Source organism: Cydia strobilella, chromosome 7 (assembly GCF_947568885.1).
Source record: "Cydia strobilella chromosome 7, ilCydStro3.1, whole genome shotgun sequence".
Classification (NCBI taxonomy): Eukaryota; Metazoa; Arthropoda; class Insecta; order Lepidoptera; family Tortricidae; genus Cydia; species Cydia strobilella.
In genome coordinates this window covers 5,271,190-5,290,335 of record NC_086047.1, presented here as the reverse complement: position 1 = coordinate 5,290,335, position 19,146 = coordinate 5,271,190, and the positions used below count along the sequence as shown (strand labels likewise).

The following is a 19,146-nucleotide window of genomic DNA, read 5'->3' as shown; positions in this document are numbered from 1 at the left end:
CATGGTACATTAGATATTCAGTATTCAGTTATTTATTGTTATATCAAAATTAAGAAACTTTCGGAACGAAACGGATTAAGTTTTTCGGAACTCATGTACGAATATGTGTCGTCTCCAAACAAAAATTCCCACTTTGTCACTTGCCATAATGCGTATACAGATACAAGCAAATCTCGTTCTTATGGTAAGTGACAAAGTGGGATCTTTGACTTTGATTATAATATATCATTTGATATTTGCCAGTTGCTTTTCGGTGAAGGGAAAACATCGTGAGGAAACCGGACTAATGGGTATGAACTGTATGAAGGTCAGTAAAAACTAGTGCCTACTCCAATTCTTGGGAATATTTGCCAAGTGGACCCCAGGCACCCATGAGCCGTGGCAAAAAGCCGGGATAACGCGAGGACGATGACTATGCCTGCTTCAGTGGAGTAAAGAGTTATTTCAAATGATAATAAAGTTTTTATAGTGCCTTTCTGCCTATAGTATCTCCAACTATTTAAAGCAACTTCATTCCTCATGTAGAAAGTTTAGCAGCACTTACCTCAACCTCTTCCAAAGTCTGTGTCCACCGGTAGTGCTCCAGATCGCAACCGTTGCCAGCGTTCGGCTTCAGCTTGCCTTTTTCTTTGGGGTCATCATCTTCTTCTTCGGCGGGTTTCTCGGCTTCAGTGCTGCTTTCACCACCATCGCCACTTCCTACCTCTTTTGTTTCTAGAAAAGAAAACAATGATAGATTTTGTGAGGTGACTACTCTTCATTGTTGTAGGGCTTTTTTTTTAAATATGGTTCTAAATTACATACCTAAAAAATTATTCAAGCAACGCTCGGACCCGGTTTATCATCATCATCATTGGTCATTGCGTTTATTGTAGACTATTTATGGTGTAAAACCAGAGAGACACCATAGTGACCTCTCCACAGACAGTACACCGCCCGGGACGGAATTAAGGAAACGCAGGGATGCCTAGCACCTTCATTACCCTCTGGGCTTTACTGTCTTATCCCACAGCAAAAAAGAGCCAATATGTGTGGAGACAGGTCGGCTGCAGGAATCTGCCGCTTATTTCAGGTTAATCGGTTTATTTCGGATTTCTTCTGAACTTTCATAAGAACGCGAATGTTTTAAGAACTTTATTGTAACCTGAATAAACCGGTTTATTCGACGAGCGACGAGCTCCCCGGCCGGCCTGGTGGTGTTGTGCCATGTAAACATAAGACGCCGACATAGGAAGAAACCACTTTTATTGTTCTAAACCGAAATTAAAAGGTTTTGCGCCAAGTAGGTACATGATAACGGTTTGGAAATTTAACCTATTTCCGAGCCTTGTTCAGAAGACCCAAAGCAATGTAATAAAACATGCAAATACATTCACAAAAAGTCATTTAAGCAAGGTAGCTAATTGGGCTTGAGTTCACAAAATTTCCTTCCTAAAGGAGCCCACTGACTATCAGTCCGCCGGACGATATCAGCCTGTCAGTTGTTCGGAACTGTCAAATTTTTGTTCTAACTGACAGGCCGATATCGTCCGGCGGACTGATAGTTAGTGGGCTCCTTTAGTAAAATATAAATCCTCAAAGGATAAAGCCATCATCCCCTTTACTGCTATTCCTATTCACAGGGCATATTTTTATAGTTATTGAATGTAATAGGGACTATAGGGAGGTAAATTCTAAGAAAAAAACGTGTTCCAAGTTTTACATAAACAGATGGCGCTGTACTGCGCCCTATGTTTTGTGGTCACTGAATTGTCAAACATCAATATTTAACAATCAGAGTGACCACATAATATATGTTGCAGTACAGCACTATCTCGTTTAGCTCTCAAATTCGAAGCACGAAATTATCTTATAATTTACACATCTTACTCAATAAATGTATTTTTGGCTATAATGACACACTCACTGTTCTTTTCTATGTCTATATCAGCTTGCATTTTATCAGCCTCTTGGTCAGTAAGCTCTACAACATTAGCTGGCTCGAAATCTTGTACAAGACGCTCCTTCTCTTTCTTTGCCTGTATATCTTTCAGTCTCTTTGCTTCTTCCTCTTTTTCTTTCTTGATTTTATCTGCTGCCTCCTTAGCTTTTGTTGCGTGGGCATAGAAAGTATCTTTAACCACCTGAAATTATTTAACCTTGCATTTAACATTTGATAATAAAATTAGAGATGTTGTATAACGCATAGCCAGTTTGAAGTAAACGACTACTCGAGTGGCGACCATGGGGGGAAGGGCATCCTCAAAGTAGACCCCAGATGAATTGGGACGACGATATCAAAAGGACTGCAGGGAACAAGTGGCTCCAGGTCACACAGAACCATGACGAATGGTGCAAAATGAAAGTGGCCTACACCTGAAGGGTAGAAAAGGCCTAAAGAGAGAGAGACTAAAATTGCTTTTATCCGTCTGTATTACAAACATTGATAAAAAAGATAAATATAACCATTAACCTAATGACCACAAAAGATGTCAAGCGCGGCTACAGCAAAATATCAAACTCAGGGTTCGAAATTATCCAGATAATTATAGTCATTGATAATTATCGCAATAATTCTGCAATAAATTCGAACCCTGATCAAACTTCGTGCAACCCATTCTACAGAAATGGATATTTTTCTTTTACTATAGGGGTTTCCTATATATCTCTAATTATTGCTTTTTAGGGTTCCATAGCAAAAGGTACAAAAGGAACCCTTATGGTGCAACTGTCCGTCTGTCTGTATGTCACATTGCTAAATATCTCAAGAACTACTGAAGCTATCAATTTAAAATTGAACTTGCGTATTAAGATGAAGGAGTCAAAGTGATATTTAGCAAACTACAGTGGCCTTTTAAGAAATAGGTATGAATACCTTACCTTTTCCCACTCTCCATCTTTTCCTCCAGTAAAGAAGTCAGTTTTTCTTGAAAGAAAACTGACAATGGTGTGAAGAAGCTGCAAATATTCATGATATTTATTGCACAATGATTATGGTTGACTAAGCAGCAGGTAAAAATATAAATCAATCAAGTTTCTAGGACTGGTTGCACCAAACTGTCTGACACGGTTAAAACATTTGCAAAATTTTAGAGTATGGAAAGTTTCATAGTTCTCTACTGTGACTTTGATCAGTTTGTCAATTTTGGCTGGGGCAACTAGCCCATATTCATTCTCACAGTGTCAGAATTATTGATTCAAGTGTTTGTCAAAATATGATTACAGTCACTAAAATTCCAAATGTACATTTAATTTGAATAGGCCCTTTAATAAGATTGAGGCAACTTCATGGATCAAAGATAGATGTTTGGGAAAACCTACTGCTTCAGACTATATCTATGATGTTGTGAAGTTAGTGGTAGCGAAAAACAAAAATCTAATACATTAAAAACTAGAATAGTACTAGTATAGAACGATATGAAGAAGTAATCATTAGAAATAGATAATTTACCAGTCACTGTTCCTAACCTCAACGACTGGTTTTTGTCAAGTTTCTAGACTCAAGTTCAGGAAGTAAATAATAAAAGTAGATTAAACAACCTGAAACTTACATCTTTAACACCGCCCTCGTGCTGCTGGGCCATCGCCAGCAGCATAGTATCAAACCTTTCGGGATCGTTAGCCATTTCAATAAAACTGCCTGACTTTTGTCACTAGAAATTCCACTCAATGTTGAAACAAAGGACGTTATTAGTGTTTTCTATACAAAGAAATCGCTCTGTAATGAAGATTAAATTGGCTTTTTGTTTTGTTTGCAAAACGTAGTTACCGGTTACCGCGTTGCTCTGTTTTTCAATGCGTCAAGCTAATACTACTCTTTGCTCACAGCTGTCAAGTAGACACTGTAGACAGTGGTAGACAGGAGTTTCAAAAATGTTTTCTTTTCTCGAATTTGTTTTCTAGAAAGAGAACGACACAAAGAGTAGTACATGAATCTAGTATAACTGGATCGGTCATGAGGGGTGGGGGTAAATGACCGAACGGGATAGTCTTATGTATCTTTCAGTAGGAGTAGCAGAGAAAGCGCTGTTATTGTTTGTCCTTGTCATAGTTTCACTTTTCCACCGCTGCCACAACCGAGGTTGTGGCAAACAAATAAGTACGTGACATGTCATGTTTGTTCGTTGCTTGTTTAATTATCGTTGTTTTGTATGAAATTGTGCTTTCTCTTATGAAATATAGTGATGGTTAGCGTTTTGAATGGTTGAACTTTGATAAAATACTGGTGAATTGTTCTGTAATCGGCTGTAATAGCCGCTCTGAGCAAAAATATGAGATCATAACCTTTCACACGTAAGTACGGTATTTTACACCTTGCTCTTAACGCAATATGTGAGAATAACATCGTAAAATTACGTTACACTCAAAGCAATGTAGAATCAAACGATTTCAATAAAAATATCACAATTATTTACGCAAATTAACAAAACATTATTTGTAAAATTATCCGCCCAAATTACGTAGGTAGGTAGGAGTCTGAGGTCAGCCATTTTTAAACTTCTTCTTAATTTAGCTGCATAACAATCATGTTAGGGATACCAGATGAAAATATCATAATTTTATGGGTAATTTTGACCTCGAAGTTTTTTTTTACTTCTAATTCCAAAAAATAAATAAACAAATGTTGTGAAGATTAAATGTGGTGTACATTAATTGGTGTGATTGCGAGTTGTGATTTCTTTAAATTAAAACCCATAATACATTTTATTTTACGTTTTATTTACTAAACATGTTTAGTTTTGTACCACCTGCGCGAATTATAGGAGGTATTTCATTGTTTATACGCCTAAAAAGAACGGCCCATTGACATTTTATTTAAAAAATTTTTAATACCGTCTAACAAGCTAACTTTGCCTCCAGGGTAATCGCCCCAACGTGATATCAAATATTGGGGTAATTTTTACCAATATGGTATCCCCACGTTTATGACGTCATCTATGTCTATCCCTTACGGGCGCACGCGTATAGCTGGTCTATGTAATGCTAGGTCTATGGAGTAGTATAATATATAGGAGACACCTCTTTGAACCACAGATAAAAAAAGTATGACCAACATAAGTATCTTGATAGCTTTAGGTTCCATGTATCACAGCGTTTTTTTGCATTAACTTAAACAGTTTTTAAATAGAGGGCAACCAACACACACGATACGCGCGCGCCCTCGAGTGAAAGAAGAATCAATGGAGGTCATTCATTGCATTTTTGTGCATTTCATACGACCGATAACAAATTGTTGAATCGAAAAGTTACAGTTGTGAGTGAAAGTTTAATTAGGATTGTTGTAATGTGTGTTTCTGACGGGATAAAATGTAGTAAAGTGTCCATTCTAAAAAAACAATCATATTGCCGTGTGTCAAAATAAAGGCAACCGAGGGGTATTTTCTAAAAACGTAACCATGGCAGATCAGTTTTGTTTACGTTGGAACAATTTCCAGACCAATATAGTGAGTGCATTGGACTCATTGAAGTGTTCTGAGGATTTGGTCGACGTGACTCTTACATGCGAAGGAAGAAATATCAAGGCTCATAAAGTTATACTGTCAGCCTGCAGTCCGTACTTCAGGAATGTGTTCAAGGTGAATGACTCGCTACATTAATAACCTTGGAGTTCAGTTTGTATGGCTCCTCTGATGTAAAAGTATGTTTTCCAAGGACTTTGTAGCTACTGCCATGATGCAATTTTAATGAACATACCTATTTGTTTACCTATTACTTATTTTACCTGGTACTTATTTTATTGACCTTTCAATGAATTAGTTTTTTTATATATTTTTACCAACATTTTAAAAACGCTACATAAACTGTCAATATCTGAATCAATAGTAGTCAATTTGTTTATCCTGTTACTGTTTTTCACAACAAGCAATTACCATTAAATACCATTTCAGGAAAATCCATGTCAGCATCCAGTGATCATCCTCAAAGATGTATCTGCCGATGATATTGTTAGCTTGCTATCATACATGTACCAGGGAGAAGTGTTCATAGAAGAGAGCAAGCTGTCTTCATTCCTCCATACAGCAGCCCTGCTGCAAGTTAAAGGATTGACTGGAGTAACACAACAGGTAATTAATTACTGCCACTCTGAGATCATTTCTCTCTAAACACTCAGGGGTTTTATTTAAAAATAACTGTGAAATTTAGGATTGAATATTTATTCTCTTCATTGGCCCGTAATCAATTGGTGGGAAACAAAATGTTAAGGAATGGTTTTACTGTGTTGCTTGAAATCAAATTTTTAAATAGAAAGAAATATGGAAAAAATTTACAGCGCCGACAAGACTTGAACCTGCGACCATTGGAACATCGGTCCAATCGCTTCTGCCAACTGAGCCACTCAACTCATTGTTAAGATTAATTCTTACAGGTCGATGTTGCTATATGCCATCCTTAAGGCGTTGAGGGGATGGAGGAATTCGCACACATCTGGTAGGCCTCCATGGCTCAATTGACAGAAGCAATTGGACCAGTGTTTCAATGGTTGCAGGATCTAGTCCAGTTGGTGGTGTAAAATTTTCCATTTTTCCTTTAATTTAAAAATTTGGAGTAACGCTCTGTGACATTCTTGCTTCATAAAAAAAAAGGTAAACAAACACTAAATTTTAATGTAAAACATTAATTTCTGATTGTATGTATTTTTTTTTTAACAGAAAGAAAACTTTACATCTCCGAATACATCAAACAAACTTTATACACAACTGACAATATCTTCAAAAACACAATTTGGAGCTTCAAGCAAAGATGTAAAAATCCCCGCTCTAAAGAAAAGGAGGAGCAGTACGTCTGATAAACCGAATGATATCGGAGAGAGTCACAAAAAGAGTAAATTATTAGAAACTTGTGATATTTACAATAGGAGTAATCTATCACATTTAATGGTAGAGAATCCGGTTTTTGTAACTGAGAAAAAAGGTGAGAAGAAATCTGAAAACTGCCCGGAACTCATCATAGCTAACGGAAAAACCTCTAAACTGAATCAGGTATTTATTATTCATCTGCACTTACATATTTTGTGGAAGACTTTATCTTTGATTTTTCTGACTTTGTTGCTTAAACCGCTGAACTGATTAATAATTTTAAAATTAACGCGTGACTTAATCGCCACGTCACGTCACGTCTTAACGTCACATTCGAAACGTCACGACATAAATAAACGTAAGTTTGTATGCGATTAAGTCCCGTGTTAGTTTTAAAATTATGAGTGAAAATCGCGTTAGTTTAAATCAGTGAACTGATTTAGTTGAAATTTGGTATATAGATAGTTTGAGTCTCGGGGAAGGACATAGGATAGTATTTATCCCAGAATTCACACGGAAAAGCGGGGTGGAAGTTTATATGGGGAATCAATTGGATTGGATAAAAAAAATAAGCTCCCCAAATTACTTATTCCACGCAGACAAAGCTAAAGCTAGTTATACTATAAAGTAAAATAATTTCCTCATTTCATTTTAGGCTCAAGGTGACAACATTCCTTTATCAATTAAAACAGAGCAGATTGATGACAACAATTCTCCCATCTCTGTGCCCACAAATAACTCGGAAAATGATGACAGTCTTCCAGATTACGAAAACAGTATGCTTGCCAGGTCCTTGCTACAAGGTAAATATTGGTTTGAACCCACGAATGATCAACAAATTAACTTATCAATCCCCTATGGTATGGGTAGGGTGCAGAAAAAGTCTCCAAAATGCTAACTGATTTATCTATCCTAATAATGTAACATTAACTTCACATAAAATCTATTACTAGTCAGTTGACAAACAAAACTCACTAATTGCATTAAAAATATTAAAGAAACACCTCCTCTTTTTGCATCGGGCTTTTTGCATGTTGCATTCAATGCCGAAAACCTTCGGGTATTTTATGGGTTCGTTCCCAGGCCGAACGACCCGATAGTCGGGATCATTGTACTACAGTTTTTTTTTTATCTGGTTTTTATTGAGGCTTTGGACACTAGGTGAACATATATGTCAGCCTCATGGGTTCTTTCATAGTTCCCTACTCAAGGGAGAGGTCACTAAGTGGTAAACACTGATTGCTTTGTCCGATATAGGCTCTGCTATACTACAGCTTTATATGACTAAATTTGGCGCGTATGTCTTGGGCAATTAATGTGTTAAAAACCGGCCAAATGCGAGTCGGACTCGCGCACGAAAGGTTCCGTACCATTAGCAAAAAACGGCAAAAAAAAGACACGTTTGTTGTATGGGAGCTCCACTTAAATATTTATTTTATTCTGTTTTTAGCATTTAGCAACAGAAATACATCATCTGTGAAAATTTCAACTGTTTACTTATCACAGTGACAGACGGACAGACAGGCAGACAGACAGACCGACAGTGGAGTCTTAGTAATAGGGTCCCTAGGGTACGGAACCCTAAAAATCACCTTGTCTTGTGACTATGGCTCTGAATTTGTGGTAGTAAATACTGAGTTTTGGTTGTCACCTAACGATATATGTGGTATTTTCTATAAAAAGGGACCTTATTGTCGATGTCGCTTACGCCATTATTCCGCGGACGCTCCGATATAAATACAATGCCGCGCGTACGCTGTGCGGCGTGAGCGTCATCGACAATAAGGTCCCTTTTCATAGAAAATGCCCCATATAAATACTAAATGGTGTTAAACTGTGTTTGTGAATTATCAAGAGGCATGCAAATCAAATAAGAGGCAAGTTACATTGTAATATGATTGGCAAGAATTATTTTAAGTAAATAGACAAAATAAATTGCAGTTCTTTAGTTTCATTTAGACACGCGGTAGCATGCCCAGCCAAGTTCAAAGAAAAAGAAACTGACGACGCAGCAACCGTGTGTAATATTACATGAACCATTTCGAGCTACTTTTGACCCCTTCATAACTTGAAACCTATTTAACCTACACACATGAAATTTTGCACATTTATTCAAGCCCGCTCACCTAAAATAAGCTCGTCGTATTGCTCGACTAAAATACAAAATTTCATAAACGTAGCTCAAACAGTTATTGATAAATTAACGATAAATAGATTGAAAAAATAAAACATTGATAATTCTTAGATTATTTCAGACTTATATACCAAAAACCTTACCCACTTGTAGATGGCCTAGAAACTTGATATTTGGTATGAAACTAGACTATTAGCACAGATTAATAAATAGTTACTACGTAACTATTAGGCGTATACAAAGGAAAGAATCTGAAAACTGAAAATTTTTGACAATTGACCGCGCGTTAGCGAGGGGTCTCCTTTTCAACTTGGGCAAAACTGCTTTCATGATGAATATTACAGTAATTTATGTACCTACAAAAAGTAATGATATCACAGTTAGTCAACAACGACACATATTCTTAATATTGAACTTGGCTCTCAGTTCACGTTTATGTTTTTGTTGGGATTACCTTATTCTACATCAAAGTAGCCGACTATGATAAACATTAGTTGTAGGTTTTTTCTTATTAAAACATGCAGTTAATATTAAATTACTGTAATAATGTATACACATAGAAAAAAATATTTACGCTTTATTGAAACTCTTTTGTTATTGCAGGAATTAACCCATCTAAAAGTGATATCAGTGCCAATAATAATACAACCAAGAAAGTGTCAAACATAGCAGATATGTGTACGTCGCGAAGTAAGGATACAAATAATGAATCTCCACCAACCAATCTTGCAGCAAAGAGCCCTCTAAAAGTAGTGTCTGGAGAAGACATTTTAGTGAAACCTGAAAAACAGTCACCGAAGTCAGATATTGAGTATGAACCGGAAATATTGCTGTCGGAGCAGCAAGACAGTACAGATGCAGAAAACACATTCTCGCAGGAACAATCTCAAGCATTACTATTACTGGCAGGCATGTCAAGTGTCACCGGATTATCTGTAGGTGCTTCAACTTCACAGGGAGTCTCCCACCAGTCAAATCATGCTGCTATCTGCGGTGACTGTCCACATTGCGGCATGAAGTATTCTAACCAATCTGCACTTAAATACCATGTCAGACTTATGCACTCTGACTTGACCAATCGTCTGTGCTGCTATCTTTGTCCCCGGTCATTTACAATGCGAGAGACATTTAAAGAGCACATGTGGTCTAGCCATGGACAAAGAAATTAAATTTTACTAATGCAAGTTAATAAAGGAATAAATTGTTTTTGCTAAATTAGTATCTAAATTATGTAGAGAATATCTTATTTAAGTTTTTGGATTTAATTCCAAACGATATTTAAATATGTAATGTTAGTTATTTATGGTGGTTACTAAGGATTCAAGAGTGCCTTAAAGTTGTGTATCAAATTAAATGTGCTTTTTTAAAAAGAAATTTGCCGTCCTACATTTAACGGAAGACATTTTATGTTAGCGTAAGCTATTTTACATAATATTTGGCAAAAAATTGGGATTACCTGATACCTTTAATTGAAATTTATCATTTATTAGCCTTTTAATCATTTAGATTAAGACAAATTCATCGTTATATTGTTGTTATTTATGGAAACAGTCACTTTATTTGATTATTTCTGACTAGTTTTTTTACTTTTACCATAAAATGAATGTTGGGAGTAACTGTAGAAACAAAATGTGAGGTGTAAATAGCTAAAGAATGAAAATATTCTGATTTATAATTGGTGCTAAAAATAATCTCCAATGAAAAGTATCGCAAAATGGGGTGACCTAAAAAAACGGGGCAACTTTTAAGAATATCAAATGGATGGATGGAATGGAAGTACCTGTATTAAGGTTAATCGAGCTAAGAGATGAACCTAGACCTAGAGCCAATGAATGTATGGGCTTTAGGTGTAGCTCTTCGGCCGCTTGCCGCGCGCGTTTTATACAGGCTGTAATTGTAACCACCGTTCATACTCTACGTAGTGACTATAGGTCATACTGAACAACTTTTATTATGGGACCAAAAGGCCGAAATCGCGAAAAAAACTTCGGCTGTTTCATACATTCCGGCTGATGTGATGATTTCAATGGGACAGCCGAAAATTTTTTCGCGATTTCGGCATTGGTCCCATAATAAAAGTTGCTCGGTATGACCTATAAAGCCACTACGCAGACTATAAATGGTGGTTAAAATTTCACCCTGTATAGAATCAGTGCTTCAGTATTGGCGACATAAAAACCGAATAAATTTTAGAGAGCCTTTTTTCGACCTCCTGAATGTTTTAAAAAAAAAATTGAAAAATATATTTGTACTTTCAAGCATTCGGTTGAAACTATTTAAGCTCATAGTCGCCCCATTTAATGATACATTTATGTTTTCATGTAACTAAGAGTGCCTATACGTAGCTGATGTCAAGAAACTAAATTGTACATATTTTGAATAGTTCTCAAAAGTGAAATAAACTTTTGAGACTCACAACAAGTTTGTGATATTATTAGTAATAAGGAACATGTATCGTTTATAAAATAAGTGCTTAAAATTAGTATGACCAGTATTGAGAAACAGTCAGGATAAGAGCTACACGAAAACAGTGAGAAAAAAAACTTTATTACCCCAAATAGTATGTAAGATTTCATTTAGTTGTATTTAGATACCTAATTCATTATTTATTTGTTTAACCTTGGCTCAAAGGGTCGATTTAGTTGTTTCGTTTTGAAATGAAGCAAATTCAGGATCTTTAAGGTGGAAAGCCACATATTTTCTTTTCCATATTCCCATTCTATTTCAGGGACCTATTTTTGAAGCATGTTGTATATTTGTGTTGTATATTTTTATGCAATAGTTGTTGTTATTTGAGACAGACTAAATTATTATTTCGAATTTTATTACAAATATAAAATGATTGAATTGGTATTATTACTATTATTAATTTCTATACATCTTTTTTACTGGCCCGGTAAGATTGCCTCTGTTAGTTTGGGGTCATCCATTAATTACATCACACGTTTAGAGGGGGAGGGGGTCAAGAAAATGTGGCATGTTGTGACAAGGGGGAGGGGGAGTCACAAACTTTGTGACGTCACATTAACTTATTTAAATTATTTTATTCGCTGTACAGTTTAATAACAAGTTTTTGGAACGATAATCGTTTTTAATAGTTTAATTTTCTTTCCTATTCTGTTTTGGGTTATAAAATTACTAATATTTCTTTTGTCAAAAATATTTTGATAAAATATTAATAATACTTAATTCGATTTGCCGATTTCATTGAAAGATGTGACGTCACACCAGGGGGGAGGGGTTTGCCAAATGTGACCAAGTGTGACAACGAGGGGGGAGGGGTCAAAAAACCTAGAAATTCGTGTGACGTAATTAATGGATAACCCTTTGTGCCAAACTAATATTGCAAAATAATTTAGTAAAATGTTATTATTGCGTAACTTATTGCTTATTACATCATATTGGTAGTTAATAAAAGATTATGAGGTAATTTTCATGTCGAAATATTTGCTTAGTACTTGGATGTTCTTGTTTCTCGTTTCAATTTCATCTTTGAATGTCTAATTTTAAATAATTGTACTATTAAATCAAGGTCGATCGAAGTAATTGCAGCTATAGGGCAAATGCGCCTATTCTAGTATTACAAATAGCGCCCATGGTGAAAGTGCCTCCAACAGTTCCCATCTAAATTATATTTCAAGAATAGGAGCATTTACCTTTTCGTTGCATTTACTGCCGTTGACCATAAATGCCTTAGAGATATATATTAGATATTATAAGAATCTTAAATAAATATTATAGAACGAATATTTATAGGTAAGTGGCGGGAAAATATTGAAGAAATTTGAAACTTATGCTATTCTAGGTTCAAATTTGTTCAATAAAATATCTCGAGTTATCAACTTTTTGCCGCCGTGTACACGGGAATATTTATAAGTCTATTAAATAATTTTATTGTAAAACTATATTTAATATATTTACGTTAATGTAATATTGTTAAATATTTTATTCAAAACTTTACAAAATTTACATTTTGACTATGTTATAAAAAATAAATAAAAATGAGCGCTTCTTATTTATTTAGTTTTATTCTAATAGGTGTTGTATACCACTAGTAGGTATATAAATTTCATTACAATTTTTTTACGAAAGCGACCTTCCACTTCAAGGAGGAAAGAGACCTTATTGGGATTATTCCGGTTTCCTTACTATGTTTTCCCTTACCAACAAGCGATAGGAACCTAAAGCTAAAAAAAAAATAATGTCAAAAGAAATTACGTACATAAGTACCCAGTAACTTAATGTACGATTCTACCCGTGACCTTTGGTTTGAAAGTTAGACGCCTTACCGATTGCCGGCCAAGTGCGAGTCGGACTCGCGCACGAAGGGTTCCGTACCATTACGCAAAGAACGGCACAAAAATAACTGTCTAGCTCTCACGATTCATGAGATACAGCCTGGTGACAGATAGACAGCGGAGTCTTAGTAATAGGGTCCCTTTTTTACCCTTTAGGTACGGAACCCTAAAAAACTAAACATACGAATTTTATTATAGTAGGTATACGAATTGAACGCTAGATGGCGCTATACCGTGTAGTAAAAATCCTGAATCACGCTATTAAGATTTTTCTAAAAATAATGATCCTGTGGTTAAAGCAATTTTTATTTAGTTAACGAATCGTTCACTAGATGGCGCTGTTCCGTGTAGAAAAAAATCTGGATCGCGCTATTAAGATTTTTCTTCGGACAATGACCTTGAGTTAATGCAGTTTTTGTTTAGTTTACAAAGCGCGCACTAGGTGGCGCTGTGCAGAGAAAAACCTGAATCGCAATTGAAATTTTTCTTGGGATAATGACCCCAAATTCATGCGATTTGTGTTTAGTCTACGAAACACGCACTACAATGGCGCTGTTCCATGCAGTAAAAATACTGAATCGCGCTGTTAAGATTTTTCTTGGGATAATGACCCCAAACTCAATTGGTAAGTCTTGTTAGTATTGTCTCATAGGGTGGTATTCCATTCCACCTATATCCAATTTCTTTGTCTAATGTAATTGCGTCTCACTCTCTCATTAAGCAAAATGTGAGACGCAATTCACAATGGACAAAGAAATTGGATATAGGTGGAAGACCACGCATATAATTATGCAGTTAACACATCTGGCGTATACATCATCGACAAGTCATTGGGACCGTGCAGGACGACAGCGCCACACAGCGGTTGCAACTATAGGCTCGTATTTTGTAAAAACTAATATGCGAGAAGTAAGTAAATCGTAATAACCTCAGTGAAAGCTTAAACGGCATCAAACAACATAAGAAGATTTGTACTACCTATGATAAAAAATAAAATGTAATTTATAAACTAGGTAGTTCTAGTTCCAAAACTCAGCTACCTTCAACTAGCAAATCAACGCACAACTTTTACCAACCGGCTGAGATAAGTGGTAGACCTATAACGGCGCATAATCTCTGTGTCTATTTCGTCCCAGGCGTTAAAATCGACATTTGTACTTTTTTGTATTGTAGGTACAGTAAAGCATAAATAAAGAATAAAATACCAAATAATATAACCATAATTCGTTCTGTAAAAACAAATCGATATGTATACCTACTCAATCAACCGTCGCATTCGTCATAACCGTCATAGTGTATTTAATGTTGTGTTAGGTACTTACCTACATATCAATATACAATTTTTATATCTGTGTATCCTACTATTCCTACTTAATCGCCATGAAAACCTGCCTAATAATATACGTAAGCGATACATTCGAGATTTACCTATATTAGTATCAACTTTATCAACAAACTCCCGAAGTATTTTTTCCATCTAAAAGACGACACATACGTGTACGCGTACACTTATCAGCATGCAACGATAATGTTCACGTCTAATACATTGTGTAAGTAGAGAAGCCAGGCGGGTTATCATGCAGATTGCGGCGAATCAATAGGCGCCTCGCCGCTGACGACGGATGACGATCAATAGCCTCCCAGCGGAGCTGTCTCCGCATTGAAGGGCTTCCTCGAACACCAGATATAAGTACACTTCATACAATGCATGAGGGTATTGTCTGTACGTGCAGTGGGATTTATACTTTTATACAGGGTACTTTTGATGTTACGTCTAGGTTGTATATATTTGATAGCCAATGTATATGTTGGACTAAATGTTAGGAAAACTGCAGGTATCTTCCTTATGTACATTTTTATTCGATAGAAAAACTGTTTGAGGTTGAATGTAGGTATGTATATACCAATTTTTTTTCCGTAATTATACACTCAGTCGCCTAAACGACATGACATGACGATTTTTATACAAAAAGTACCTTTATCAACCAAGTGTATGGTGGATTTATGAGGCTTTATTGTTATTATTTGAACATTAAGCTAGAATATATATTTTCACCTCAGCAGCTCGAAAAAGCCTACTTTCGTCACTCCCTGGAGTGAGGAAAGTGCGACATTCCTCACTCCAGGGAGTGAAACAATGTAGCTTTTTAATTTAGTGAAGGCCATGAACTTCATACTTTTATTACATTTTTTTTAATGGTTTGGTATGGTACGGTACGGTACGGTACAATACGGTACTGTTTTAGTATGGTATGGTATGTATCGTATGGTATCGTATCGTGTCGTATCGTATCGTATGGTACATATTATAATACTTTTTTTTCTGTTTCTTCTGTGTTATTCGAAATACATTTTAACCTTTAATATGTTCTCACTACTGAGGTGAAAAATTATGTGTGCAACACGAGAGCAAAGTTATTTTACATCTCGTGTTTTTGAGTCCCTCGCTACGCTCAAGATTCTACCTTAGAATCACTCGCTTCGCTCGTGATTCAATTATAGAATCTTTCGCTTTCTCGGGACTCAAAATAAACACTCGTAAGAAAAACCAACTTTCCTCTCTTGTTGCACAAATAACTATTATTTAACCATTGCCAACTATGAAAAAACTCGTGTCAAAAAAAACTCATCATGCATGAAACCTCAAACCTTAAAACCTTGAGGGTTTTAAAGATATTTTTCACCTCAGCAGCTCGAACAAGCCTACTTTCGTCACTCCCTGGAGTGAGGAAATTGCGACTTGCGTCACTCCAGGGAGTGAGGAAAGTGCGACTTTCTTGACTCCAGGGAGTGAAACAAAGTAGCTTTTTAATTTAGTGAAGGCCATGAACTGCCAAAATTATTAGGTAATCACAGGAAAGAATAGAGCGCAAATAAAATTATTCAGTCTTATTTTAAGTCTCATTGTGAAACAGTTGAAAACCTTAAAAATTAACCAATGATTTATTTCGCAGAATCCACCCTTTAAACCGACCTGCTGTGAGATTATTGTAAGAAAATGAAGTGATCGGTATTAGTACGTGTACAACTCTATATAGCCTTAGAGAGCTGTCAAGCATGAATGCCACTGGCTCTACCCACACACATCGCTTGTACAACAACAGGCAGCTGGAGCAGAAAGGTTCCTGAGCAACGACCGTATATGCCTCCTAACAAGTTGGACAGACGAGCTGGGCAAGATCGTAACAAGATTGGCGAAGGGCAAGAAAAAGTGACCAAGTTCACCGGAAAAAATCGGTAATTTTACCTATAAAAATCGTTCACGGTGACCAAGTTTGCTGTTTGCTGACGCTGTTTGCTGACGATATAGCCGTTATAATACCTGCTGATGACACAACAGTTTCTTATACAAATCAATTGAATGAAACAATAAACGCAATAGACTCATGGTTAAACAGAAACAACTTACAAACTAATACATCAAAAACATGTTATATTCAGTTTCGGAACTACAAAACGGAACCAATGGACTTAGAACTACATTGTCGGAATCAGATAATTGAGGGAGTTAACGAAATGAAGTTTTTAGGCATTATCGTAGATCAACACTGTACATGGAAAAATCATGTAAAACTAATATGCGACAAACTCGATAGGTTTGTCTACGCTTTAAAACAGCTTAGGACCGTAGCTGGAGAAAAAACAGCATTGCTTGCCTACCATGGCTATGTTGCATCAGTGTTAAGATATGGCATATCCATATGGGGCAATTGCACAGATGTTAATAAAGCGTTCTTGATTCAAAAGAAGTGTGTTAGAGCGGTATGCGGAGCTAAGCCGAGAGACTCTTGCCGACCTTTGTTTAGGAAACTTGGACTGCTAACCTTATTTGACATGTACATACTAGAATTAGGGTGCATTGTACGGAAACTTCCACTTTATTTTAAACCGTCATCTACTAACAATAGATTAAGAGCCAGGGATGAATTTAAGCTACAAATGCCCCTATGTAACACCTCTTTATTTAAAAAAAACTGCTATGTAATGAGTATTCTTGTGTACAATAAGTTGCCATATGAAATCAGACAATTACCTGACAAATTATTTACCACCAGATTACACAAATGGCTAAAAGACAAATGCTTTTACTCATTAAACGATTTTCTGACTGATTCTGTTTACTAGACACTAGACTAGATATAATTATAATACTTAATGGATTATTAAATAATATACTTGAATGTATGTACTATTAAACTTTATGTGATTTGTTATAAAAAAAAAATGTGACTTGCATGTTATATTAATCATTTTAATAAATTTGTTTTTCAATATTAATTTTGAAATTGTAATAAAAGTTCTTATTTAGTTTTAAATTTGCATGCCATTTTTTGGCTTAACATGTGATACTAAATCAATTAATTTATAACATCTGTATGTAATTACCATGTTTAAGCAAATAAATATTTCATTTCATTTCATTTCAAGTTCGGTGCCATTTACGAAAACTCTTACCCATTCCTTATCAGTCAAACGCCTGAAATGGGCGCAAGCGAGCCAATATAAACCCTATTTCAAAGCATTAAGGTTACATTCACAGCGCACGCCACTACTTATTAAACGTTATTGAAATTATTTTGAAACGGGTCACTCACAACAAGAGACAAGTCCAGTTCAGCGATAATAGCCTAAAATAAATTGAGTAATCTGTTAAAAAATCCATACTCTATACTAATATTCCAAAATATTTAGATCAGTACGGTTTCACTCACTATTATTTTTAGTCGCTTTTGGCGACGTGTTTCGGATTGTTGGGGGGGTGGGTTGATAAAATTTGATATGAAGATAGTTGTTGGGAAGGGTGTGATAATAGTTTTTATTCCCGAAGTCATCCTCCTCTCCTCTCCTCTCATCTCCTACAATAATTTTGAGATTCACGGGAATTTTGTAGTTAAAATGATTTAAGTTACACTTACACAACTACTCACGCGTCAGCTCATCTCGTGGTTCGAGTACTTAAGATACAATAAAATTTACAATACAAACAAAAATTAATTAAATTATGAATAAATAAATTAATTTTAGAATTAAGTATTCCTGTAAATAAAGAATCTTTAACTGTTTCTTCAGCTGTTTCAAAGTAGTTACTGCTTGTCAAAGTAAATTATTATGCACCCATATTTTTACCTACCTATATGTTTAAATGCTATAATATGAGTAATTTATTTTCCAACCGATACTGTGCATAGCACACTTATGATATGATAATAAGGGGTGATCACACCGTACATAATACATATTGATCAACAGACATTGCCTCGTAGCGCCGTAGCGATCTATGCTACGCTTCGTAGCTCTCCAGTTGCAATATTGCCAATTTGACTCTCTCTCTCACACATGAAACAGCGATATCGCGGGCAACATAGCCATATGACTTTGACGTCTCGATTAGAGGACCTGTGTGACTTGACGCTTTGACCTATCTCGTTAATAATTAACTAATTATGCAATCAAACTTTCGTAACCCGAAAATGTTTGAGGTTAATCGACAGGATGTGTGGCCAGTTCAGCTTTAAACTGATTGCATATATCATTTAGATTAATATTGATTTTTTAACTTCATTCGGGAAGCATGTAAACTTTTTGTGTAAACGGCAAAGTTTTATGTATTGTATTTAATTACCGTTTTATGTATAATTATTATTTGTTAATACGAAATTATTACCGTTTTGCCTTATCGGTAGAACATACCTTCGAAGTTGATGGTCATGGGTTGGAATCCCGGTAAAATTATTTAATGTTATTAATACACACTTTTACCTAATCTTTATTTATGGATGGGTTTTATATATATGTAGGTATGTATGTTGTCGGTTCGTTGCCTGGTGTACATATTGCTATTCTGGTATAGTTTGACGCGAGGTCGAATTTTATAATTTCCCAAAAAAAAAAGTTGGGTAGGTATTTATTGTTTATTTATTTATCCGGAGCACAGACT

At 35.7% G+C, this 19,146-nt stretch overlaps 2 protein-coding genes across 3 annotated transcripts in view; one reads left to right on the top strand and one right to left on the bottom strand.

The window, feature by feature from the left end:
- The window catches only part of LOC134742986 (nuclear migration protein nudC), a 53,413-nt gene extending 49,621 nt beyond the window's left edge, over positions 1-3,792 (bottom strand). Inside the window, exons 1-4 of one of the 2 annotated variants that reach the window (XM_063676242.1) lie at positions 3,531-3,792; positions 2,860-2,937; positions 1,907-2,123; positions 545-714 (exon numbers count right to left, since the gene is read on the bottom strand). In XM_063676242.1, the coding sequence (XP_063532312.1) occupies positions 545-714; positions 1,907-2,123; positions 2,860-2,937; positions 3,531-3,605 (540 nt within the window). In that variant the 5' untranslated portion in view covers positions 3,606-3,792. The remainder of the gene's footprint in view (positions 1-544; positions 715-1,906; positions 2,124-2,859; positions 2,938-3,530) is intronic. The other variant, XM_063676241.1, reaches the window with a different exon arrangement.
- A 1,319-nt stretch (positions 3,793-5,111) lies between these two features.
- On the top strand, positions 5,112-11,849 carry LOC134742975 (broad-complex core protein isoforms 1/2/3/4/5-like). The gene is made up of 5 exons (XM_063676209.1): positions 5,112-5,555; positions 5,868-6,044; positions 6,630-6,959; positions 7,432-7,579; positions 9,514-11,849. Exons 1-5 carry the CDS (start codon positions 5,376-5,378, stop codon positions 10,077-10,079), a joined length of 1,401 nt encoding a protein of 466 aa, XP_063532279.1. The 5' UTR covers positions 5,112-5,375; the 3' UTR covers positions 10,080-11,849.
- Positions 11,850-19,146: the final 7,297 nt, after the last annotated feature.